This window comes from Microcebus murinus, chromosome 25 (assembly GCF_040939455.1).
Source record: "Microcebus murinus isolate Inina chromosome 25, M.murinus_Inina_mat1.0, whole genome shotgun sequence".
Classification (NCBI taxonomy): domain Eukaryota; kingdom Metazoa; phylum Chordata; class Mammalia; order Primates; family Cheirogaleidae; genus Microcebus; species Microcebus murinus.
In genome coordinates, this window is record NC_134128.1 from 13,782,462 (window position 1) to 13,809,994 (window position 27,533).

General features: G+C 43.0%; 1 protein-coding gene across 3 annotated transcripts in view; it reads right to left on the reverse strand.

The window, feature by feature from the left end:
* Positions 1–780: 780 nt before the first annotated feature.
* Positions 781–27,533, reverse strand: part of OLAH (oleoyl-ACP hydrolase) — a 50,270-nt gene continuing 23,517 nt past the window's right edge. The window contains exons 2-9 of one of the 3 annotated variants that reach the window (XM_012737992.3): positions 22,806–22,897; positions 21,197–21,392; positions 18,197–18,327; positions 12,067–12,205; positions 9,590–9,689; positions 8,713–8,882; positions 1,551–1,633; positions 781–1,206 (exon numbers count right to left, since the gene is read on the reverse strand). In XM_012737992.3, the coding sequence (XP_012593446.1) occupies positions 1,064–1,206; positions 1,551–1,633; positions 8,713–8,882; positions 9,590–9,689; positions 12,067–12,205; positions 18,197–18,327; positions 21,197–21,228 (798 nt within the window). In that variant the 5' untranslated portion in view covers positions 21,229–21,392; positions 22,806–22,897 and the 3' untranslated portion in view covers positions 781–1,063. The remainder of the gene's footprint in view (positions 1,207–1,550; positions 1,634–8,712; positions 8,883–9,589; positions 9,690–12,066; positions 12,206–18,196; positions 18,328–21,196; positions 21,393–22,805; positions 22,898–27,533) is intronic. The other 2 variants (XM_075997543.1, XM_012737991.3) reach the window with 2 other exon arrangements.

The window sequence follows — 27,533 nt, forward strand, 5'->3', positions numbered from 1 at the left end:
CTGTTTCTGCTTTGCTTGTTCTCTTGGTCCCTGTTTGTTTCACCCAATGTCAAGTTCAAGGTGCGGCAGGGTGAGGCTGAGGCAGCCCATCAGGCATGGCATTTGTGCTTGGCTACTCCCTACGCCAAGCCAGGGGCCAGACTCTGGATTGGTTTTCTGTGGGAGGGCTGGCCGGGGTGGCAGGGCCACACAAAGCCAACCAGCAATTGGCGTAGAAGCAACTCCTTAGAAAGGGGGGCCAGGCACTTGCTGTTACAGGTGACAATAATTGTTTAAGGCTATCTTCTTTTTTTTTTTTTTTTAAGACAGAGTCTCGCTTTGTTGCCCAGGCTAGAGTGAGTGCCGTGGCATCAGCCTAGCTCACAGCAACCTCAAACTCCTGGGCTCAAGCGATCCTCCTGCCTCAGCCTCCCGAGTAGCTGGGACTACAGGCATGTGCCACCATGCCCGGCTAATTTTTTTTTATATATATATCAGTTGGCCAATTAATTTCTTTCTATTTATAGTAGAGACGGGGTCTCGCTCTTGCTCAGGCTGGTTTCGAACTCCTGACCTTGAGCAATCCGCCCGCCTCGGCCTCCCAAGAGCTAGGATTACAGGCGTGAGCCACAGCGCCCGGCCAAGGCTATCTTCTTTTAATAAAGCATTTCATTTTTTTTTTATAAATGGAACTCCCCTACGTTTCAAAAGGTTAGATCGAACTTTGGCGAAACAATAAATAAATTTCGGCATTTCCCCTGTTCATCATTTCACCATTAAAATAATTAAAAGAAGAATGGATAATTTACCAAGCATGAATTTTATTCACAAACATCCGACTGATGAGAATCACATAAGATTTTAATACAAAGATAAAAGACTCTTTTGTCAGGAGTGTTCTTTACCCATGTGCCTTTCAGATACATAAATCCTCCTCAGAGAAATAAATTTATATATAACAAATCACCATGCCAATGGAAAATGTATCGTTTCCAATCTCTAAATAAAACTAATGTGTTATGTCTGAATAGCTGCGAAGAATATCGTATCGCTTTGACTATTTTAAGACCGAAAGGGAAATTATCTAAAAATTGGCAAGTGATGATATTTCTAGACACTTGGCTATGTAGTCTTTGAGGAATTTCTCATTACCAGGTTCCTTAAGGTAAAAATGATCTCCTGGAAGGACATGAAGGTTGGTACTTCCATTGGTTATACCTTTCCAGGCTAAAAAATAAAACAAAATTATATTTAATGACAAATGACACCAACCACAACTAAAGATTTACTTCGAGATACTATTTCTATAAGAGCTGATACCCAGTGGTAGAGCTAATTCCAAGGTCTTCCGTTCTACGTGTCCTGTATTTTGAATTTCTCTAAGATCTATCAGTCTACAGCAGTATTACCTGCATTTTTTTCATTTTACACCAGACCAACATCTCTCCTGTTATGCTAAATAAAACTTAGACCAATTTCCTACTCATTGCAGTAACTGCCAGTTGACATTAGCCCAAAACTATCAAACGCATATTTCAATAAAACACTCAAGACTATAAAAATAATTTCACCTTCCATATCCTTTGCTATGTCTTTGGTTCCAACAAAGCATGTTAAGTCACAAGAAAGAACAGCCTTAGATGGTGTGTCACAGCTGTAAACGTAAAAGAGCTGGTTAGTCGTTTTGTCACAAGCAACATCCCAGAATTTTTTTTTTTCCTGTTATCAACTGCAGTGAAACTTGGGGTGGACTCACTTCTCTCCCTGTGGCTAGTTCTAGCAATGCAAACGTTCTTTTCCCCACCAGTGGCACTTCTACCAATGAGAACCTTCCAGAAATGCAATGTGGAGGCCATTTTCCAGCATCATCTAACTTCTAGAGCAGGGGTCCCCAAATTTTTTAGACAGGGAGCCAGTTCACTGTCCCTCAGACCATTGGAGGGCCGGACTATAGTTTAAAAAAAAAACTATGAACAAATTCCTATGCACACTGCACACATCTTATTTTGAAGTAAAAAAAAAACAAATGGGCAAAAACACCCCCATGTGGCCCCTGGGCCGTAGTTTGAGGACGCCTGTTCTAGAATGTGGCAAGTGGCAGGGGGACGGCAGTGGGGCCCCCAGGCCGACTCAGGGTGAGGCTGGTCACACCCAGCACCTCTGTCATTCCCCAGAAACAATGGCCTCTCTGAGAACTCCTAGCTCTCTGTGGTCTGTTGCCAGGCTTGGACCAAGAGTGGGTTCAAGCCGGGCACGGTGGCGCATGCCTGCAGTCCCAGCTACTGGGGAGGCTGAGGCAGGAGGATCGCTTGAGCCCAGGAGTTGGAGGTTGCTGTGAGCTAGGCTGACGCCACGGCACTCACTCTAGCCTGGGCAACAAAGTGAGACTCTGTCTCAAAAAAAAAAAAAAAAAAAAAAGTGGGTTCAAGACAGGAGGCCCCTCAGTTGGTTCCTGTGTCACAACAGCAGCAAATGTGTGTACCGTGCGAGACACCAGGGACCCAAGGGTGGCCCCAGTCCCTGTCCTCCTGCACCTGAGAGACAGACCTTCATGAAAAGGCAGGCAGCTAGCGAGAGATGCAAGTGCATGGAAGATGAGAGTCCCAGGGTGACCGAGAACAGGTGGCAGGAGAGCGGGGGTGGGGACAGGGTCAAAGCCCCTTCCCAAGGGGAAAGGAAGAGGCTCTGCAGTCTACGAACAGGAAAGAACTGGGCCAAGGGGCCAGAGCCTGCAGGGAAAGAGGGACGAGAAAGCGCACGAATTAATGGCCATGTGTCCCCAAACACAGCCACATGTGGGGACAAATTAAGGTCGAAGAGATAAGGCCAAGTCGACGCCATGTAAAGGACTTTGGTCATCCTAAGAGTGACAGGACGTCACCAAAAGGGTTTAAGGTGGGGAACATCAGGATCAAACTCGACCCTCATCCCTGGGGGTGGGGGGGCACGTGGGCTGGGTGGCAGGGGACTGAGGGTGGGTGGCAGGGCCAGTCTGGCTGCTCGTCCAGGGGTCCAGGCAAGACCCCTTCTCCTGCCAAGGATGGAGAAAGCCAGCGGTGCCCTCCAGGCCTAGCAAGGAGGGGGGAAAATCCCAGAGAAAACACAGCATCCTTAAGTTTTCTTGAATTCATCTGAGAGTATCTGCAAGGCCAGCTAGAATCGGAATTCCAAGGAAAGGCAGGCCCAGCAGGGGAGAGGCGGGTAGAGACCCGCTCAGCAATGCAGGGAGGAAGGGGGCAGGGCGTCTGCTACCTTGCAGTGGGGCGAGACTCAAATCAGCTGAAGTTGGAACAAAGTGTTGTTGGAGAGCTGAAGCCAGGTGTGTCAGGTGAGGTTCACTCTGACTCGCCAACTCTTTTTCACGGGCCTCGGCTAGGGGTTCGGGAGAAAGACGCTGAGCAAAGCAGGAGGCCAGAGACAGCCACCTCCCGTTGTACAGGGAGTCAGCTTGTGGCCATGGGACAAGGCGCTAGATCCTGCCGCCTGCACAGGCCCGGCTGTCATTCTGCGCAGAAGCACGAAGCCCCTTGGAGGAGTGGGCATCACACCCTGAGAGGTAAGGAGGGGTGAAGAGGGACGCAGGTGAAGCCACTCCTGTGGCTGCCAGGGGAAGGACAAAAGCAGAAACCCTCTACTCCTGGGGAAAGAGTAGGAAACAATCCTACGTCAAAGCCAAGCATGGGTCTGCCACTTGTGGGAAGGGGCAGGATTCTCCCACTCAAGCCAACCACAGGTACAAGGCAAAATTTATTTGCAACAGAGAGAAGGGACAGGTAGGCGCTGAGAAAGTCCCACCCACCCACCTGGGGGCCTACCTAGCACTGAGGCTTAAGGCTGTCTAGGACATCCAAGATCTCCCTGTGTTACCCCACAGGTTAACATATACATTGAGTAACAAGCAACAGAAGGAGAGATGACAAGGAGAGATTTGCTCAAATTCAGGTGTAAAAAAAAAACATTCACTTCAGTCTCTACTGTTTTATATATAGCTGGCTTGCAACTAAAAAACCGAGACATTAAAGAAAAAAAAAATAAAAAGAAAAGTAAAAAAGATTCACACAGAAGTGGAAACTTAAAGAAAAAAAAAATAAAAAGAAAAAACCGAGACAGCCAAGAAAGCAACCCGTTGTTAAGAGGCAAAACAATCAAAAGAATCAGACATAGGTAAGATCCAGATGTCAGAATTGAAAGATAGGGACTTTAAAATATCTGTGATTAATATGGATTTAGGATTTAACAGAGGAGGTGGACAACCTGCATGAACAAACAGGGGATTTCCTTAGAGAGGTGAAAACTACAAGAAAGAGTCAAATGGGAATTTTTGAAAATAAACAGCAACAGAAATGAAGAATTCCTTTTAACAGGCTCATCAGTAGATTAGACACAGCTGAAGAAAGAATCAGTGCCCTTGAAAACAGTCAGTAGAAATTATCTACACCAAAACACGGGGACAAAAGTTTTTTTGTTTTTAGAAAAGACACAACATCCAAGATATGTGGGACAAGATCAGTTATGAAACAGCCTAACATATGGAATCAAGATTCCAGAAAGAGAAGAGACAGCAGCACAATAGTCCAGGCAAGAGATGGGGACAGCTTGTGTGAGTTGGAGTAGTCACAGCTTCTGGTATTGCCCATCTGACACAGATTGCCATTTGGGCCACCAGGCTCTGAGCCTTGGTGGTAGGTGATGGGGAAGGAGAAGACCGAGAGACACTCTGCAGGTCTACGACGTGATTTACATTGGAAAAAGCTGACATGTCAGGCGGGGTCAACAGAGAAGATCAGACTGAGAAAGTGAGACAGGAAGGATGAGAGGACCAGAGACCAGGGTTTGGGGTGAGTTGTTGGAATTTGGAGGCAGAAAGTTAACAGTTGTGAGTAGCTAAATGTAATTTGATTCACTGGGAAATGGCTGAGAATGTTAAGATTTCCTATATTCTATGAGTGGAATATCCGTGTGAGTGATTAACGTTTTATTTTTGGTGTTTGAGGGGCTTCTTTGGAGTGAAAGAACTCAATAGTATATTTTTTGTCATGTTTTGTTTTTAAAAATGGCTTGTGATTTATGTGTCAAACTCTCTACTAAGTACGACTTCATTTAATCCTCACCACAACACCTGAAAGTTACTATTGTTATACCTTCTTTGACAGAGGAGACATAGACTGTTAAAGAGACTTGCTCAGAATCTTGCAGTTAACAAGACACGAACAGGAGGTTTCAATCTGGTAAGTGGACTTTAAAGATGGTTTGTTTAATCATTGTACAAAGCATAATTATTAAAAAACAGCTTTTGCATGCACTATTTCATTGACTGCTCATAGTGATTTGGATTGCTTTTGTAAATTTTATTTTTAATTGACAATTGTATATGTTTAGTGTACAGTGAGATATTTGAGATATGTATATATATACATATGAGATATATGATATATGTACATATACATATATGTATACATATATGTACATATACATACATATGAGATATATGATATATGTACATATACATATATGTATACATATATGTACATATACATATATATACATATGAGATATATATACATCTCATGGAATGATTAAGTCAAGCTAATTAACGTATCCATCACTTCACATACTTATTTTTTTTTGATGGTGTGAACATTTAAAATCTTTCTTAGCAATTTTCAAATATATATTATGTTAACTGTAGTCACCATGGTATGCAACAGACCTCAAAAATTGTATTCCTTCTGTCTAACTGAAACTTTGTAGCTGGGTGCAGTGGGCTCACGCCTGTAATCCCATCACTTTGGAAGGCTAAGGTGGGAGGATAACTTGAGGCCAGGAATTCAAGACCAGTCTGAGCAACATAGCGAGACCCTGTCTCTACAAAAAAATAGAAAAATGAGCCCAGCATGATGGTGCATGCTTGTAGTCCCAGCTACTTGGGAGGCTGAAGCAGGCAGATTGCTTGCACCTAGATAGTTTGAGGTTGCAGTGAGCTCTAATGATGCCATTGCACTCTAGACTGAGTGACAGAGTGAGACCCTGTCTCAAAAAAAGAAAGCAAGAAAAAAGAAAACCTATCTCTTTGTTCCTTCCCCACCACACACAAAGCCCAGCCTCTGGCGGCCACCATTCTACTCTCTACTTCTATGAGTTGAACTTTTTAAGATCCTGCATGTAAGTGAGATCATGCAGTGTCTGTCTTTCTGTGCCTGACTTACTTCACTTAGCATAACGTCCTTCAGGTTCATCCAGGTTGTCACCAATGACAGGATTTCCTTCTTTTTTAAGGCTGAATATTATTCCAATGTGTATATATAACACATTTTTCTTGATCCCTGATGGACGCTTAGACTGATTCCATATCTTAGTTATTGTGCACAATGCTGGAATAAACATGGGAGTAGTGCAGATATCTTCCAAAATACTGATTTCAATTCCTTTGGATATATACCCAGATGTGGGATTACTGGGTCATAGGGTAGTTCTATTTTCAGGTTTTTTTTAGGAACTTCCCTACTGTCTTCCATAGTGGCTGTAGTGATTTATATTCCCACCAACTATGTACAAGGGTTCCCTTTTCTTCATATTCTCACCAACACTCATCTTTTGTCTTTTTTCAGGACCCTTACCTGGTTTTTTGTTTGTTTGTTTTTCTGAGACAGAGTCTCACTCTGTTGCCCAGGCTAGAGTGCTGTGGCATCAGCCTAGCTCACAGCAACCTCCAACTTCTGGGCCCAAGCGATCCTCCTGCCTCAGCTTCCTGAGTAGCTGGGACTACAGGCATGCACCACCATGCCGGCTAATTTTTTCTACATATATTTTAGTTGGCCAATTAATATCTTTGTATTTTTAGTAGAGAGGGGGTCTTGCTCTTGCTCAGGCTGGTCTTGAACTCCTGACCTTGAACAATCCACCCGTCTTGGCCTCCCAGAGTGCTAGGATTACAGGCATGAGCCACCATGCCTGGTCCCTTATGTGTTTTTTTAACTGGTTGTTTTCTTACTATTGAGTTGTTTGAGTTCTTTATATATTTTGGATATTAACTTCTGATCAGATGTGTGGTTTGCATATGTTTTCTCCCAATCTGTAAGCTATCTCTTCATTCTGTCAATCATTTCCTTTGCTGTGCAGAAGCTATTTAGTTTGATGTAATCCCATTTGTCTGTTTTTACTTGTGTTGCCTGTGCTTTTAGGATCATACCCAAAAACCAATTGCCCAGACCAACATCATGGAACTTCCACCCTATGTTTTCTTCTGGTAGTTTTATAGGTTCGTGTCTTACATTTAAGTCTTTAATCCATTTTAAGTTGATTTTTATATAGTGTGTGAGAAAAGTGTCCAATTTTATTCTTCTGCATTTGGATATCCAGTTTTCCCAGTACCATTTATTGAAGAGACTTCCTTTCCCCATTGTGTGTGTTCTTGGCACCTTTGTTGAAAAAATCAATTGATCACAAATGTGTGGGTTTATTGCTGGGCTCTCTGTTCGGTTCCATTGGTTGATGTGTCTGTTCTTATGCCAGAACCATGTTGTTTTGATTACTAATAGTCTTTTTAAATGTCAAGTTTCAAGTTTGGGGTTTTATTCAAATGTCAGGCTGTATTTCTTTGATCCTAAATCTGTGCGAAGCAAGGCAGCTTAGCCTATTGGAATCAAATTGGGCTAAGATGGTTTGGATGCACAGAAATGGAGAGATATACCATAGACTTGGGATATCTAGGAAATAAACTGTGGACTTTGTGATAGATCGGAGGTGGGCAGTGAATGAAGGGACGTGTCCAAGATGGTTGGATTGTCTCAGATCTCAAGGGGCTGTGTCTGTTCCACATTTTGTGGCCATTTGTGTAAACTTCTAGTAGCAAGCACTGTCAGTGGTGACCCAGTGCCCAGCTCCTGACATTGTGGAGGAAGTAAAAGAAACACAGGCCCAAGCAGTTGTCTTCAAGAAATCCAGGGGACAAGCCCAAGCAAAATAGAAGAAATGCATGACAGCATGTAACAGTGACTAAGGGCCCCACCATGCCTGTGGGGAAGTTAGACTGGGAAGAGCCATTTTAGGAGGTTATTAGGCAAGGATTTACAGAGTGTTAGGACTTTAGTCCTATCAGAAGAATCAAGCGTCAATACAGACATCCTGTGAGATGAGGGAATGGAGCGATGCCTTAGAGCTAAATGAGTTCTGGAACAAAATTCACAAAAAAGCAAACCTAGCAAAATTCCCCTCCCCACTGGTTTGCCTCCACACTTAACAAAAAACAGCAATCCATTTCTGCTGACCTCCCCCTAATAAGATGACAATGGTTTGGAATGTAGTCAACAAATACATATTTTGTAACAAAACATGCATGTCTAATCATATATATATTTTTTTCTAAGAAAAATATGTGGAATGTAGTCAACAAATACATATTTTGTAACAAAACATGCATGTCTAATCATATATATATATATTTTTTTCTTTTTTTTTAAGAAAAATATGTGCTAGTCATCTTTTACAGATACAGTTTCTGTGCCCAGGCTCCATTCTAAGCTAGTACAAATATCACAGGTGGTCTCAAAGGAAATAAAACTAAGCTCTCCTTTTTTTTTTCTTTTAAATTTTGTTTTCAAGGACAAAGCTTAGAAGGTAGAAAACAAACTCTTAAAATTTTGTCTTCCCCTATAAGCAGCCTCAGAGAACTGCCAGTCTACATTTTTCTATAAATCATGATACCCAGAAAACCCCATCATGTTGGTTACTTACGTGTAAGTACTCATGACATGCATGTCTGACATCAGAATGGGGATATATTGTTGGAAAAGTTCCTTGTCTTCCACAAGATGCTGGGGGGTGCCTCCAAAATCATTAAGGACATGGTAAAGTTGTTCTTCAGACAATCCCTTATCTTCAGGTATGTAAACCCTGGCCTTGGACTTGAAACAATAACAACACAGCCCTGATATTTCATATAACACACTTGCTCGTAAACTGAAATCTGTATCTAAGGGACACATGGTCACATCAGCGCTGGGACATGGACTGCTCTCTCTGTAGGTTTCAGGGGGGGAAAACTGTTTCCTTTCTAAAAGCAGGGAGAAGGAAGTCCATCAGTAATGCCATTGCAAACCTAGGGCCCCAGACCAGCCGGCATCTTTCTCCAGATAAAAAATGAGGACATCAAAGGGGATGGAGGAAGTGTAGCAGGAATAGCAGCGCCAGGCTTTAAAAAGCCACTGTCGTTCCAAAAATGTGATATCACCACCCCCTTTTGAAATTTCGGGGATTCTTTTCCTGGCTCTGATCCAGTTACTTTACTGAAAGTCGATTAAGTTCCCAGCTGACCCAGAAGGAAAGAGAAAGCACTTCTGGGGTCAGTATGAGCTCAGAAGTTCCAGGGACAAAGCAGGGAGCCATCAGGGAATAGTTGAAGTGCATTTCAGGGAAATGGAGAGAGAATGATATTGAAGGAGACTTGAGGAACTTTTCAATAGCACATAGTATCCCTGCCATTGTCTCCATACTGGACCAAAATTCACCAGATAGGAAAATAATGGCTTCATTTCTACCTTCCCCCCCTCCCCCCCGCCCCCCATTTCCCTCCTCTCCCCTTCCCTTCCTAAAATAAAGCTGAGATACTTACATAGGGAGGCGTGGCACTCGACACAAAGAAATGTACTGGTTCTAGCTTGTATTTCTCTTTTAGTTTTAGTGCAGTCAAAAGAGCAATATAGCACCCCATACTAAATCCAAGAAAGAAAAAGAAGGTCATCCATCAAAAGTCAATAGGAACAAGTATCATAGACACATCATAATAAGCACAATAGGGAAAAGTATCATGTTATAGACAAAAGTGTAAGTTTGTTGATTGACAATTCTGATTTCTGAAAGGTATATTTTCAATGATTCATGTCAGCATAATAAAAGTCTTGGTCGGGCACGGTGGCTCGCACCTGTAATCCTAGCACTCTGGGAGGCCGAGGCAGGAGGATCGCTCAAGGTCAGGAGTTCGAGACCAGGCTGAGCAATAGCAAGACCCCGTCTCTACTAAAAATAGAAAGAAATTAGCTGGACAACTAAAATACATATATATGGAAAAAATTAGCCGGGCATGGTGGTGCATGCCTGTAGTCCCAGCTACTTGGGAGGCTGAAGCAGAAGGATTGCTTGAGCCCAGGCATTTGAGGTTGCTGTGAGGTAGGCTGACGCCATGGCACTCTAGCCCGGGCAACAGAGCCAGACTCTGTCTCAAAAAAAAAAAAAAGGAGGCCGAGGCGGGTGGATTGCTCGAGGTCAGGAGTTCAAAACCAGCCTGAACAAGAGCGAGACCCCGTCTCTACTATAAATAGAAAATTAATTGGCCAACTAATACATACAGAAAAAATTAGCCGGGCATGGTGGCGCATGCCTGTAGTCCCAGCTACTCGGGAGGCTGAGGCAGCAGGATTGCTTGAGCCCAGGAGTCTGAGGTTGCTGTGAGCTAGGCTGCCGCCATGGCACTCACTCTAGCCTGGGCAACAAAGTGAGACTCTGTCTCAAAAAAAAAAAAAACAAAACAAAACAAACAAACAAACAAAAATGTATAAAGGGTCACTGGAAAAAAAGTATAAAGGGCCACACAGTTGGTTAACTGCTGCAGATATTATATAGATATATACTGTAGACAGATTGCCAGGGCTTATTCTCTTGTAAGTTGTATTGATATATTTTATGAAAGGAGGGGAAACTCAATCTCATGTTCATTGCCAATGGAGCGTAAAGTGCAGGTAGTTTGGAAATATGCATCAAGAACTTTAACAATGGGCGTATCATTTAACATCAATTCTGGGAATTTATCCTAAGAAATTGACAGGAGATTTATGCTAAATTTTCTATAAGAATCCTCACTGAAGCGTTGTTTATAACAGAAAAAAAATAGAACTAATGCATACCCACAAAAGGAGATTAATAAAACAAATTATGAAGCATTATTTACTCGCAGGCTGTGAAAGGTATTCACAGCAATAAGTGAAAAAGATTAACTGAGGGTATAAAACAGGCCCCCACCACGTGAAAGTGCTAAAGAATCAGAGCAAAATTTTACTTTTTTTTTTTTTTGAGTCAGAGTTTCTGTTGCCCAGACTAGAGTCCCTTTTCTTCATATTCTCACCAACACTCATCTTTTGTCTTTTTTCAGGTCCCTTACCTGTTTTTTTGTTTATTTGTTTGTTTTTTTTTGAGACAGAGTCTCATTCTGTTGCCCCGGCTAGAGTGAGTGCCGTGGCGTCAGCCTAGCTCACAGCAACCTCAAACTCCTGGGCTCAAGCAATCCTCCTGCCTCAGCCTCCCGAGTAGCTGGGACTACAGGCATGTGCCACCATGCCCAGCTAATTTTTACTATATATTTTTAGTTGGCCAATTAATTTCTTTGTATTTTTAGTAGAGACAGGGGTCTCGCTCTTGCTCAGGCTGGTTTCGAACTCCCAACCTTGAGCAATCTGCCTGCCTCATCCTCCCAGAGTGCTAGGATTACAGGCATGAGCCACTGCACCCAATCCACAGCAAAATTTTAAAGCATTGTTATCTGGGTGGTGGGATGATGGGTACTTTTTATTTTTCAATTTTTGTTCGCCTATACTTATAAACACTAATATAGTAGCCAACATTCATTGAGTCCTTACTATGTACCAATTTATTTATGATCGCTATTCATTTAATCCTCACAAGGAGGCACTCTTCTTACTCCAGCTTTATAAAGGAGGAAACTAATTCAAAAGCCTAAGGAATTTGCCTAAGAAGCAGCCAGAACCCAAGGTCTATGACCTACCCTCATAGTTATACAATCTATAATAGCTTAAGAAACATACACTATTTGCATGGTTTTTAGTTTTCAAAATAAATGGAATATGAGTGGCCGTTATGAGTTACAAGTGTTGATTTTCTGCCTAAAAGGAAAGAAAAGGTATCCTTGCTATGCAAACTGGTGAACTGTAGAAGTTGTGATTAGTCTTAATGACCCAACATGCTGTTTAGTCAATGCAAAAGGGACGCATCTCAGAAGACACCAAGAACAACATTAGCCATAGACTTGGGATTGAAGAAACTCCCCCAGATGTCTTAGAAAACAGATTTTTCAAATACCTGTGGCCAAAAAATGCAAACGGTTTATCATGGATGACCGGCAGCACCGCACAAAGAACTTCATCAACGATCTGGTAGATGTCTTTGGCAAAAGGCTCTTCCAGTCGACTTTCTCTTCCAGCAAGCCTTACGGAGTGCACTAGAGATCAAAAAACACAAGTTAGTACACACAAGCAATGAACGAGATACCGTGATGGTGTTAAAGAGCCAATGTTTGCACAATGTGAACACTGTCAAAGAAACATGATAATGGTTAAGTCCAGTGAGGTGCAAGTTTTAGTATTTGCTGATAAAGAAAAGTAAGCATGAAATACTTTCTAACTACAAAATACCTAGAAATGCTAGATGAAACACATGTATAAGTAGATGCACGGTTTAGCTTGCGATAAAGTAGAGGGAATATCTAGAAATCAAAAAAGAAGGAACTAAAAATTCTGGTGGTAAGCGTGTGCCAGTCAGGAAAGTAAACCATCAGGTTTCAAGCGTGGCCTATAGGGTCAGGAGACAAGGCATTGAAATGCCTTATATTTGAGAATTAGAACTGAATCCTTTACATAAAGCTAGGAAACTCTAAACTCTAAATCAGGGGTCCTCAAACTTTTTAAACAGGGGGCCAGTTCACTGTCCCTGAGACCGTTGGAGGACCGGGCTATAGTTTTAAAAAAACTATGAACAAATTCCTATGCACCCTGCACGTATCTTATTTTGAAGTAAAAAAAACTAAACAGGCAAAAACACCCGTATGTGGCCTGCGGGCTATAGTTTTAGGATGCCTGCTCTAAATCCTCAGTAAAAAGGTGGCTCACGCCTGTAATCCTAGCACTCTGGGAGGCCAAGGTGGGAGGATCTCTCAAGGTCAGGAGTTCAAAACCAGCCTGAGCAAGAGCGAGAACCCTGTCTCTACTAAAAATAGAAAGAAATTAATTGACCAACTAAAAATATATAGAAAAAATTAGCCTGGCATGGTGGCGCATGCCTGTAGTCCCAGCTACTCAGGAGCCTGAGGCAGGAGGATTGCTTGAGCCCAGGGGGTTTGAGGTTGCTGTGAGCTAGGCTGATGCCACAGCACCCTAGCCTAGAAAACAGAGCGTACCACTGTCTCAATAAAAAAATATGTTTTAAAACATTACCTGAATAGCCCTATATCTATTAATTACATTTGACTATACAGTTAGAACTTTCCCTCAAAGAAAACCAACACTTGAGGAAGAAATAACATCAATTCTACACACATTCTTCCAGTAAAGAGAAAAGAAGGAGACACCTCCTAATTCATTTTAGGAGGCCATCATAGCTCTGCTAACAAAACTAGACAAAACAGTTCCAAAAAGAAACCCATGATCCTAGACTCAGCAATCCTGAACAAATTATTAGCAAATTAAATCCAGCAATATAGAGAAATATATACATTATGACCAAGGGTTTATCAAGGATAGATGCAGGGAAAGTATTTCACAACATTCACTGGTCACTCATGGTTTTAAACTTCTTTTTTTTTTTTTTTTTTTTTTGAGACAGAATCTCACTCTGTTGCCCAGGCTAGGGTGTTGTGGCATCAGCCTAGCTCACAGCAACCTCAAACTCCTGGGATCCAGCAATCCTCCTGCCTCAGCCTCCTGAGTAGCAATAGAAGGGAACCTATTCAGCTGACAGAAGGCATCTATAAACATCCCATAGCTAATATCATATTTAATGATGAATGATTAAATATTCTTCCCCTTGGCTGGGCGCGGTGGCTCACGCCTGTAATCCTAGCTCTCTGGGAGGCCGAGGCGGGCAGATTGCTCGAGGTCAGGAGTTCGAAACCAGCCTGAGCAAGAGTGAGACCCCGTCTCTACTATAAATAGAAAGAAATTAATTGGCCAACTAATATATACAAAAAATTAGCCGGGCATGGTGGCGAATGCCTGTAGTCCCAGCTACTCAGGAGGCTGAGGCAGGAGGATTGCTTGAGCCCAGGAGTTTGAGGTTGCTGTGAGCTAGGCTGACGCCACGGCACTCTAGCCTGGACAACAAAGTGAGACTCTGTCTCAAAAAGAAAAAAAACACAAAAAACAAAAACAACAAAAAAAGTGCTCCCAATAATTTCTAAAAATACATTTATACACAGATTTGAGGTCTCTCTTCTTCCAATGAATGGACTGTTTTGTTTGAGTCCCGGATCAGAGGACAGGCTACTAGAGAGTGGCAGGGAAGGGACACACAGAGGACGTGAGGAAGAGAGAGGTAGAGTGCTGGGAAGGGACCATTTCCAGGGACACAGAGGTACCTTGAGGAAGGAAAATGTCCCCTGGAGTCCTGAGGGCAGAAATGGAGAAGGAAGGGTCTAAAGAAGTGTCCCACGGAAACAGAAAAACATCAGAAAACGTCAGATGACAGAACTTCCACCCAATACCAACAAGGTGCCATTTATCTTTTTTAAAAACTGCAATTCACTATAGCAACAGAAGAGGGCACTCTTGAGCTAAAAAAACCTTAGGTAGCAACCAGCCACCTCCCGCCAGTGGAACCACCTGTCATTGCCCATCAGGGACTCGGAGGCATCTCATCATACACAGAAATGAATGTAACGTGCAAATACAGAAAGTATAAATCAAACGTTTTCAGCTGATGAAAATACTTGTTTAAAAAAAAAACTCGCAAAGCAGAAGAAAACAACACGACACTCCAGCATGGAAGACATTAAATCAAACAGATGGCAGAAATGAAAGAATACTATGACTCAGAAATTTAGAATTCTGCCTAGAGAGAGACGATTGCACAAAGAGCTGACAAAAGACCAGGAAGAAATTAAACAAAGGGACAAAAATTATTTCAAAAAGGACTCAACAAAGTCGTTCATGACATGACCAGTGCAAAGTGCTGTATTTGAGTGGATACAGAGGACAAGAATGAGGACAAGGAAAGCAAAGCTAAATAAAGAAATAGGGGAAATATTACAAAAGAAAGTCATAGTCTGGCATAGGAACAAATGGAAACCCCCAGGAAAGCTAAACAAAATAAAACACTGGGAAAGAATGAAAATCTGGTCTTCTTTTTAGTTTTAAAGATATCTGATATGATTTATTTTTGATGTGTTTTTATTTTTTATTTTAGAGACAGGGTCTCACTCTTGCCCAGGCTGGTCTCGAACTCCTGAGCTCAAGCTATCCTCCTATCTTAGCCTCCCAGAGTGCGAGGATTACAGGTGTGAGCCACCGCGCCCAGCCAAGAATGAAAATCTGAAACTAATTTATTCGAACTTCTCCGAAATAAAATAAGATCAGAATTACATACTGAAAGAACCCACTATGTGCTTGAGAAAAGTGACCCATAGTAGTTGAATTAAAATATTAGAGGATCTGAAGAAAAATAAAAGCCCTTCAGACAAATTACCAAGTTATTTATAAAGGAAAGCAAATCAGGATGGTATTAGACTATTTGAGAACAAAATATGAAGCAATACAACAGCAAAGCAAAAAATTTTAAGGATCTCAAGGAAGTATATGCTTCAATCATTTATCTCCAGTATCAAAGTTCCCTAGAGATACAGAGATTTGGATATATTGTAATCGTGAGCCTGCTTAAGCCATCTGCTAAAACAGGAATCTCCAACTCAAAGCCAACTGCTGCCTGTTTTTGTAAATAAAGTTTTATTGGGACACAGCCAACGTTCATTTTGTATGTGTCTGCTTTTGGGAGGCCATGGCAAAGCTGAATCATTGCAACAAGGACCGGATGGCCCACGTATCTGAAAATATTTGCTGTTTGTCCCTTTGCAGAAAAAGTTTGCCCATCTCTGTACTAGAAGATGAACTTCTTCCAAACAGGAGATGATTAGAGAAAGTATGGCAAAGGACTGGTGTTAAGATTTCAACACGTAAGGATGATGGTTATATGATCTGATAGAGTAGAAATAACTTTTTTATTGGGATGGAAGAAAAGAGAAATAGAATTAAGTTCACTGATTTTATACCAGATAATAGGTGTGTGTGTCTAAGGGTATATTGTCAGAAAAAGGAAAATTTGAAAGAAAAATTTCCAAAAGCGGTTCAAGATGGCTTTAGTTTGGCCATACGACTCATAAAACCTAGACCTGTGATCTAGAGTTAAACTCTCACCTGGAAGGCTGTGGGCTGCGACACATTTCAGTGACGTGTACTCATTAGAACTGCCCCTATCATGGGAAGCACAAAGGATAAAACCAGTCACCCCTCTCCAGACCTTAAGATGCCTACACATGGGTTACCTTTTTACCCTGTAGACGCTGACCACGTATTTGTTTGGTAGCCACTGGGCGCCAGTCAGAACTGTGAGAATGTCACCTTTGCTCCACTGTCCCCTTTTCTTATTTTCTATGGGACAGAGGGCACAGACGCTGAGTGTCATGTAGGCCATTGCTAGGACTTGTGCACCAGTACGTTTCTGGGTTATGGCTCTGAAAGGTGGCTCAGAATAAAACCAACTTTGATTTCTTTAAGTCCATAGTGCCTATTAGTTCAACCTCTGGCCAACAAGTCAATATGATTTTGCAAGACTTTCTAGCTTGCCAGAATGAGTACATGTGACTTTGGACAAGTCACGGTTTTATGATGGCAAAGAACCCCTCTCCCATGTGTTTTATTATCTTAGGTAACCTGCAAAATTTAAGCAAAGAAAGGTAGGTCAGGCCGGGCGCGGTGGCTCAAGCCTGTAATCCTAGCACTCTGGGAGGCCGAGGCTGGCGGATTGCTCAAGGTCAGGAGTTCGAAACCAGCCTGAGCAAGAGCAAGACCCCGTCTCTACTATAAATAGAAAGAAATTAATTGGCCAACTAATATATATATATATATAAAATTAGCCGGGCATGGTGGTGCATGCCTGTAGTCCCAGCTACTCGGGAGGCTGAGGCAGAAGGATTGCTTGAGCCCAGGAGTTTGAGGTTGCTGTGAGCTAGGCTGACGCCATGGCACTCACTCTAGCCTGGGCAACAAAGAGAGACTCTGTCTCAAAAAAAAAAAAAAAAAAAAAAAAAAAAAAAAAAAAGAAAGGTAGGTCACCTTTGAGAAAAGAAAAATAGCTCACAGCGGTCTGAGCTATGTGAGGCCCAGAGAGACATGAGTGTGGGACTTCAGTACCCCACCCCCAGGCTGGTGTTTAAAGGCATTTTGCTCCTGATCCATTTATTTTCTTCACATTCCTGGAATTAGTGGTACAAAGAGCAATGGATGGCCAATCCATAGCTTATGTTGTTGTAATATAAATTCCTGGTGAACAACTTAGGCACTGCCTCTTCTTTCTCCCTTAAAAACCCACTTGTAACTGCTGCTAATCAGAGTGTGTTTTCAGGGCAACTTGAATCTTTGCTCTCAAGTGGCCATCCTCAAGCTTTGGGCTTGAAGAAACTCTATACTTACTCGTATTTTCTGAATCTTGTTATTTAAAATTGATACCTCAAAAAGGAAGGAAAGAGGGAAGGAGGGAGGGGGGAAGAAGGGAGGGAAGGAAGGAAGGAAGGGAAGGGAGGGACGAAAGGAAGGGAGGAAGGGAAGGGAGGAAGGGAGGAAGGGAGGAAGGGAGGAAGGGAGGAAGGAAGGAAGGAAGGAAGGAAGGAAGGAAGGAAGGAAGGAAGGAAGGAAGAAAGAAAGGAGAGGAATTCGAAAGGATACATGAAGAGTTTCAAATGAACTTTTGTTTTCTTAAAAATATTTAAAGTAGTATTTCCAAATAAATTATGTGGAGCTTAACTTCCTGACCCTTGGGCAACTTGCTTCCAAAGAAGCAGAACATGGGAAAGAGAGACCCTACAAGCACTACTTTGGGCAGGTGACCAAGCTTATCCTTATTGGTGACAAGTCATGTTTATGGCATATGCCCCTGATCTACAGGGATGAGAGTGGCACTTCACCTCTGTGGTCGTCTTCCCCAAACCCTAATGTAACTGTGAGAAAAACATCAGGAAAATCCAAATGGAGAGACATTGTGCAAAATATCTGACCTGAACTACTCCAAATGGTCATCCAAACCAAGGATAGTCTGAGAAACTGTCACAGGCGGAGGAGATGTGACAGCTAATAAGAGAAATCTTTACCAAGCTTCAAATTCCTATGAGTGCGTTGTCATCTGACCTTATAAATTGCTTAGATGGCAATAAAAATATTTTATCACGTACCTTCCAGTGACTCATGAATCTGTTGGCCCCATTTGGCAAAATACATAGAGCCACCTCCTGCCCAGGGAAAGCAAATGAGCTTAAAAATGGCATCAGGATTTTCGTATAAGCAGTTGAGCACTTTTTCATTCCTAGGAAGAAAAATATATTTAACATTACATATATCGATTAAGTTCTCCATACTGAGTTGGGTAAAAACCTTTATTAATTATAAAGAATATACGTTCAAAGATAAAGTGATTGCCAATTTTTCCAATTAGAAAGGGCAAAAAAGGTTTTTATGGTCTGTGTTGACAATTTGAATGTGTAAACTTTTAGGGGTATTGGTGAAATAGTCAAATATCTCTATATTACATTTAGTAAGTTCATTTTATATGCACATTGAAAATGACATAAATGTTAATTTAGAAATTACCCTTTTCACAATTGGGGAAATAGTTTTATCCAAACAGTTCAATCTCAGTGTCTTCATTATTACAGAGCCACTTTTCAGGTCATCTAAAAGTTTTCCAGAGCATATTATTTTCACTTCCTTCTGAGTGTTCGATAAACACTTAAATCTGCATATAGTGTCATGGGAAATGTTATCCCAAGATCCAAGTGCCCAATATGCTAGCAGGAGGAAAAGTTATTTTTTAAAAAGTCATCCTAGATGTTTTCATTTGTGTTCTCCACGATTTAAACCCTTCCTCTAAAGTTTCGATGTGGATCAATAAATTCCTTCCAAATACATATAATCTTCCCAAATGTGAGATATAAACCCTAGTATAATGATTAAGTCTGTTTTGCCTGTCTCTCTCTTTTTTTTTTTAAGTATGAGTTTTTTCAGTTCCCTGTAAGCATCCAAAACTAACACCAACTGAGATCTTTTCAGGTGAACTTGTGTTCTGTACAGAGGACTTTGTTCTTCATAATAAAACAATTGAGAGAACACTCATAAAATGAGACACTTAGGTAGAAATGAAAATTTTGGAGGGGAGAGATAATTTTTGAAGAAAAACTCCTTGCTCTTTATTTGGGCACTTAGTTTAATAACTGCTAGCTTAAAAAAATAAAAGCAAAAAGAACTCAATTTTCTTTTTTTTTTTTGAAAAATTGTACTTTGAAAAAAAAATTTGTACTTGAACCTGCGTTCCCACTAACCAACCCCATCTTCAACAAATTCATTGATGATGGGTCATCCCTAAATGAGTATTTCATAGATCTCCACCATCTTCTTGAGAAATGCTACAGTCATTTTCTCAAGGAGTGCAAACTCGGTCCATCGAGACTGACGTGATAAACTACATAACATAACGGGTGACTTTCTGTACCTCATTTTTTCGGGCTATTGAAAAGTCTAGAACTATTACCTGAATTTCAGATAATGCCATATTTTTAGAGTCAAAAAGGCCTGCTTCAATCTATTTAAATTGCCTCCGTTTTAATAAACAAAGAAATGTGCTAGGGCAACAATAAGGGTGGGTTTTGCCATGCCTAGAGCCTGTGCAATTTGCAGGGTCAAGAGCACAGAAGCATGAGTCCAAAATTCGGTCCAGAACCTTTGATCCTGTGTTTCAAGATAATCATTTTCCTTAGGGTTGGTGGCTAGGATAGGAGCTGCTTATCTTTCACTTTTTTATGTGAGCGTCAGTCTTGGGGGGGTCCTTGAACCCATTCCAATGGGACGCTCACACGTGGCCAGGATCTCATGATGGGGGAGAGGAGGGGGGAGGGGAAGTGCCTATTGCCTGCAAGCTTGGACAGCTAGTAGAACGGCAGCCACCATGAGGTTCTTGCCTTTCTCTACCACCTGGCCAACTTCCTCGCTTCGTCTTAGGGAAAGAATACAAGATCAATTAAAACCTGCACTTGCCTTCTTGTATCTCTTCCTTCTTCACATTTGAGCTAAATACTAGAATTCTAAACCTTGAGCACTGAGAGTGACCAGAGAAATCATTTAGTCCACTCTTGCAGCCTGATGGCCAAAGGCCATGGAAACAAGGAGGTCGGGTTACGCCCCTTACTATGTGGCATTAGGAGAATTACGCAAGGGCTTTAAATTCCCAGTGTCCTTATCTGTAAAATGAGGACAGTCGTAATAGTCTTCCCTCAAGGTAGTTGTGATGATTAAGAGCATCAGAAACTCTCAGCTTAGTTTTAGGCACACACCAAGGAAGAGGAAGTGTTGTCTATTATTGCTTATTTCACGGTTGATGAAACTGAGGCTCAGGGACATAAAGTCGCTTGGCCGGTTAGTGACAAATTAGGAATTAGAAGACAAATCCCATTAGTCTTAAAAGCTACTTCCCTGCTTAACCCTTTTCCCATACTGTCAGCATCACCATGCAGGCAGGCCACTGAGTAACAGGTGGAGAACTTACCTGAGATGTTCTGGATTAAGACAGTCAGGACTAGAAACTCTTCTTCGCTTTGATATATAAGTAGAACCTTGCCTGTACCTCTCTTAATGCACACAAGTGCTTCAGCCAACATTTACAATTTCACTTTAAAAGCATCCCCAAGTGGATACCATTTCACATAGGAAGTACATGGTGCCATTCACAAGACGGTAGTCCCCCCTTATCCCGGGGGGGACTACATTCCAAGACCCTCAGTGGATGCCCAAAACTGCAGATCGTACTGAACTCTACGTAGACTGTGTTTTTCCTTGACATATATTACCTGTGATAAAGTTTAACTTAAAAATGAGGCACAGTAAGAGAATAACAGCAACAATAATAAAATAGACCAATAATAACAATAGACCGTAATAAAAGTTATGAGAATGTGGTCTCTCTCTCTCTCTCTTTCTCTCTCTCTCAAAGTATTTCATCATGCTGTACTCACCTATTTTCAGACCTGAAATAAAGGGAGACTGGTGTACCTTGCATTAGTGCCAATGACCAGCAAATTAGGCTAAGGGCAGAAGCCTCTTCCAGTCTAAAACGGTAGGCTTATGAAGGCAGGGTAGAGAGCCTGCTGTGGGGGAAGAGCCAGTTTGTGCAAGGAGTAGCCTACCTGGTTCTTCCAGCTTGGTCTCTTCCCTCCATACTGTGAGGGGACGATATGAAATTGATCCTCTCGGAAATCTGTTAAAGGCTCAACAGCACTCACTTCCTCTTTGGGTGTAAAACCTCCAACCAGCCTTGTGCACACAGAGAAGTGTGACTAGCTTTCTTTTTCGAAGTGGTGACTCTATTGACTGCTCCCACCTCTGCTGAAAAAAAAAAAGAAGAAGGAAAGAGGAAAAGGCAGGAGAAGAGGAAAAGAAATAGTAGAAGAAGACGACAAAGAAGAAAAATGGGTTAGAAGAAACATAACAGATGTTATCCAAGATAAGGAGTCACCCCCCTCCTCTGTTCATTCATATTCAGCTTCCAGTAAGTTCTTAACAGGACTTTTAGCTAATATACTAAAAGATGCAACAGTTCTAAACTCTAGCAACTCAACAACCCTGCAGGTAAATAAGCAGAAAACACTCAATAGTTGTTTGACAACTGGGGTGGGGGATATTTGTTTTGAAAATAGAAATGTCTTACCTTTCTAGATATATATAAAGTTGTGCTCTTTTAAATATTAAGAAAGAATTAGGGACCCTCAGAAAGGCTTCACAACTGTGCCAAACTTCCAATTTTGCAAGCTTCCAATATTCAGAAAAGAGAAGAAGAATACACAAAGCCCTGTCATTCAAAAAGGTTATATTCTTAAGAGCTCCTTTAATCCCAAGGATTAATCCTTCATCTTTAAGGTTGCAGTTGACCTCACAGTCTCAGTTGTGAATCTCAAAACTGTTATTGGGAGCCCAGCCTGACCCCTCAGCCTGCAGATCTTACAGTGCAGTGCTGGGACAAGGAGGGACAGAAAGACTTGCTTAAATAGAGAAGAAAGTTCACAGAAGATGGGAAGTCCATGTGTTCTTTTCTCAGAGGCTGTTTGTAGAAATACTGGCCCGGAGCCATCGTAAATTTGCAGAAGAATCAACTGGATGAGTCACTAGATTCCTCTGACTTTGTGTGGAAGTAGTTCCTTCTTGATTAAATAATATAAAATGCAACAAAAGAACCACTTTGACCAAGGAAAGTAGGCAATCAGAGGTGGGATACACATTTTTGGTGTTGACAACCTGGAAGTCGTTACTAAGCACTACAAAGTTTTAATAAGATTAGTTTAACTTACAATACCAGGCAAAAATAACCTATACGTCAGGAGCAAGTAAAGAAAGATGCCTTATATTGTCTGTGAGGTTTTGTTAAATTTAGACTTTGATAAATAACGCATGTTTTCATCTCTCAGGCAAACCATAAAAGGAATAGACACGCACCATAAGTCATCCAAACTGGGAGAGACAAATGTTTCATCGACCAAAAAGAAAAGTGAGAAAAGGAAAGAGAAAGAAACATAGGAAAGATGAAACAAATGAAAAAAGCACAATGCGAGATGGCAGGCTTAAACCCCAAATATCCGTGATTATATTATATGTAAGTGGACTAAATTCTCCAGTTACAAAGCAAAATTGTCAAGATTGAATTTTGAAAACCCAACTATAGGCCTGTGTAGAGGAGACATTATCTAAAACAATATTACTGCTCTGATTCTAAACAATGTTAAGTATAAAATGCTCACTTACCAGGCTTTGGGGTGCAACCCCGAGAAACACTGTCTGGAAAATGACGAGCCACTGGGTAGCAAAGGAAGAGAGGCTCATTGTGAGTAGGTCACCTGAGGAAAAGGCGGAAAGAACAACATGGGCCAAAGGCCAGAGGAGGGACAAAGCACCAATTGTTGGGAAGCCAGAAAGAGCTAAATATGACTGGCAGGCAGGACGTGGGTGAGCCAGTGATGAAAAAGAAAGTGAGAAAGCAACTAGGAGACAGCGATTTTAAAGAGTTTAGACGTGACCTTAAGAATGGGGAGAATCCACGGAAAGGTGAAATGGTAATGAATTTCCTTTCAGAGTGATGATTCTGCCAACCAGATACAGACAAGAGGCTGTATCTAGGATCTAGGATCTAGGATCTAGGATCGTGATCTAGGAGATAAAGGGTGGTATTTGGCCTTAGAGTATTAGCAAACCTGTAACACTTACTGAGGGCCAGGTGCCCTGCTAAGCCTTCAATACAGAGTCAGTCTTTTAATTTTCATAACTATATAGACACTATTCACAAAAATAATTAAGGTATTATTATGCCCCTTGTTTTGTTTTGTTTTATTTTATTTTATTTTATTTTTTGAGACAGAGTCTCGTTTTATTGCCCAGGCTAGAGTGGTGCGGTGGCATCAGCCTAGCTCACAGCAACCTCAAACTCCTGGGCTCAAGCAATCCTCCTGCCTCAGCCTCCCGAGTAGCTGGGACTACAGGCATGGGCCACCATGCCCGGCTAATTTTTTCTCTATATATTAGTTGGCCAATTAATTTCTTTCTATTTATAGTAGAGACAGGGTCTCGCTCTTGCTCAGGCTGGTTTCGAACTCCTGACCTCGAGCAGTCCGCCCGCCTCGGCCTCCCAGAGTGCTAGGATTACAGGCGTGAACCACCGCGCCCGGCCCCTTGTTTTAAAGATAAAATCTGAGGCACAGCGAGGTAAGTAACTGCATAAAAGACACACGAATGGGGAATAGACCAAGAGGGCAAACCAAGCAGTCTGGTTCTAGAAGCTGTGCTCTCAGCTCCTGAGGCAGCCCACCTCTGTGCCCAGGTGGAGGTGCTGAGGTCTGGATGAAATGAAGGTCTGGATTTCACAGCTACTTTAGACCACAGAGTCAGGGGGATTTGGTGATTAGTTAGATATTGGGGGGGGCATGTAGGAGAGGGAGAGGAAGCAAGTATGAGTCCCAGTTTTCCAGGTTTGGGCAACTGGACGCATAGTCAGCAGCGTCATCCACTGAAATAGGGAACACGGGAGGGGGAACGGGCTTGAGGCAAAGGTGCCGGTTGAGTTTGAGATACCTGTGAGGTCTCCACCGGGAGATTTCCTGAAAGTATTTGGCCACAGGGATCTGGGCCTCAGGAGAGTGTTTGAGAATAGGTCTGGGGGTTATCTGAATAGAAGGGAGGTTGAAGCCAAGGGACAGAACGAGATGGCTTGGATTGAGGACAGAGAGCAGTTGGTCTTTCTAGGAAAATTGCACGTGTGTGTTTGTTGTATTTGTGCCCAGTACCATTTCAGGGGTTGGCGGAGGAAACCAGGTAGGTAAGCTCCTCAGAGCCCAGGTTCAGGAGGGCACCCATGGGGCAACAGTGTTGACCCTTGAACATTACTGAATCAAAGAAGGCAACTGCTCCAAGAGTGTCTTGGGGCTAGTGATAAGGAAGGGGTCTCTCTCACTTGGGAAAGAGAAGTTTTGCATGCTTCTTGTGCTTGTGGGTAAAACTCTGGTAGCCTGGGAAGAGATTCTGGAGTTGGCTGCAGAAATTGGGATTGCAGGATCACCCCCATGTCATGTAGGAACAGCTGAGAGGGCCAAGAGTGGATTTGGGCAGAGTACCAACATTGTTCACTCCTGTTCGCTACTTCTCAAAGGGAAGCTTTGGGAGCTCAACAGGAGCAGAGCAGATACCAGCTGGCCAAGCCGACTGATCTCATAAGTAATCTGACAGCCAAGAGAAGGAGTGAGTGCTTACGAGGGAGACAGGATTGAGGAATGCTAAAAAGAGAGAAATGGATGGGTTGAGGCCAAGAGTAATGAACTGATGGAGGGAAGTCCCAGAGCAGAAAGAAAGGACTTTTATAGTCCTCGTCGCCGATTTTCTTCTCTGCTAGGTGGTAGGCTCTTTGAGCAAGGAGGTCTTAGTGGTCTGGCTCGCTGTTGCGCCCCCATCCCTTTTCAGCCGAAGGAACAATGAGTAAATGAGCAGGAGTAGTAGGAGACAGGTGTAGTAGCAAGCGTGGTGAGGCTTATTCATCTGGGACAGGAGGGAAGGGACAAAAGGAAAGGGTGATGCCCTGGAGAGGTTTTGAGGCTGACACAGAGGAAGGAAGGGTTTAAATGGATGGCTTCTTTTCCAAGGGAAGTCGTACAGAATGTTGAGCAATTATGAGATGACCAATGACTAGAATAAAATCGAAAATGATCAGGAGTGGGAGAGATCGAAAGGGCTGAGTCTACAACTTACAAAAAGATAGGGCTGCCGGGCGCGGCGGCTCACGCCTGTCACCCTAGCTCTCTGGGAGGCCGAGGCGGGCGGATTGCTCGAGGTCAGGAGTTCGAAACCGGCCTGAACAAGAGCGAGACCCGTCTCTACTATAAATAGAAAGAAATTAATTGGCCAACTAATATATATATATATAAAAAAAATGAGCCGGGCATGGTGGCGCATGCCTGTAGTCCCAGCTACTCAGGAGGCTGAGGCAGGAGGATTGCTCGAGCCCAGGAGTTTGAGGTTGCTGTGAGCTAGGCTGACGCCACGGCACTCACTCTAGCCTGGGCAACAAAGCGAGACTCTGTCTCAAAAAAAAAAAGAAAAAGAAAAAAGATAGGGCTGGAAGCCTGCATATTTCACCAGCATGCCCCATCTTTTGTAGCAATGAGTATCAGCTCAGAAACAAAGAACCCGGACAGAGGGGTTGGCCCAGACATGCGGACAGGCAGGTTGGAAGGACACGAACCAAGGGAAAGAGGACTGGGGGTGCCTTTGAAGAGGAAGGGGACCACAAGATTACGACTGGAGAATGCCGAATAGATAACAAGACAGGGCCCCTCTTCTGGGGAAAAGAGCCTTGGGGACAGGGGTTGAGATGGGAGCCAAGAGCGAGTTCCCTCGGAGTGAAGGAAGAGGGCGTGGGGAAAATGTTAGACGGCTGCAAGACACAGGTCAAAGTTCATAGTCTGACACTGAGGCGGTGAGACCACCCTGAAGGACAACCAGACCCGCATGGGGGTGTGAGTTTTGGGGGTAATGCACAGTGAGCCAGAGATGGTAGCATGCACGCTATGGCATGGACCTCTTTTGTTTCTCAGGAGCTAAGGATCAATTTTGCTAAACAAATCATTGTAAGTGGTGCCCCCATCCCCCGCCACTTTTTTTTTAAGGCAGGGTCTTGCTCTGCTGTCCAGGCTGGAGTACAGCGGTGTGATCATAGCTCATTGCAGCCTCCAACTCCTGGGCTCAAGCAATCCTCCTGTCCAGCCTTCTGAGTAGTGGGGACTACCAGCACGCACCACTGTATTCGGCTAATTCTTTTGATTTTTCATAGAGATGGGGTCTTGCTATCCTGCCCAGGCTGGTCTCAAACTCCCAGCCTCAAGCAATCCTCCTGCCCCGGCCTGTCAAAGGATTACAGGCTAAGCCACCACCACGCCTGGCCCCATGCCCTTCGTTTTAAGACTTGATACAATCTGAGCTTGGAGGCCATAGTGACCATTGAAGTGACCTCTCACGTTGGGGCAGTGTCTTCCGGACTGACTACTGTTGGCAGCTCCTGAAAGATTGCCCTTCCTCCTGGAGCTCCCTGGAAAATACACACACAAGCCTCTTTGCTTTAGGGGCCCATGTGTTACCCAGTGAGTAAAGACATGATCATGGGAGAAGGGGGTGCTAGTTCATTTTCTCAAAAGTCACCTACAAACACAATCTTCTAGGGAGATTTTTTTTTTAAACTCTAACTCTTCTATGATCTACAATTCCTTAATAAAGATGCGGAACATTTTCTCAAGAGTTCAGGGCCATGCTCGCCCCAAATGACCGGCTCATGCTCTCGGAACCTGTATTTCATCAATCTCCCCACATACAGTCCCAGTGAATTTCAACAAACCCCCCCGATCATTCTCCTGAAATCTTCTCTCCGACACCACTGAAGTTGCCCAAGACTTGCAAGTGCCTGTAGCATGCCCCGAGGCCTGGGGCAAAGCCTTCCCTGACTCAGTCGGGCACAGTTGCTGGCCTGTGGCCTACAAAGGACAAGGGGTCCTTGTTCCTGGCCGAAGTTGCTTCTAAGTATATACAGAATGGTGCTTACAATGGCAAGGCCACTTACGTTCAATGTCTAGCCACTCACTACCAAATGCAGAGAATTCAGGCACTGTAATGCAAGAGCTCACAGACCACCGCCTTGGCCCACGCAGACACTCTGCTGCCCATGAGAAATGTGTCGTGCGTTGTCCAGGAAGCCATCAGACTGCCATTCCGGCCCACGGATGTGCCCTGTCCCCACAGTTACATTTATAGCTAATACCCTGTAGTTCTTGCTATTAAAAATTCTTATAGTATTATACATCCAAGAAATAGCTGTGATGCTAGGCACGGTGGCTCACGCCTGTAATTCTAGCACTCTGGGAGGCCGAGGTGGGAGGATCGCTCAAGGTCAGGAGTTTGAAACCAGCCTGAGCAAGAGTGAGACCCTGTCTCTACTAAAAA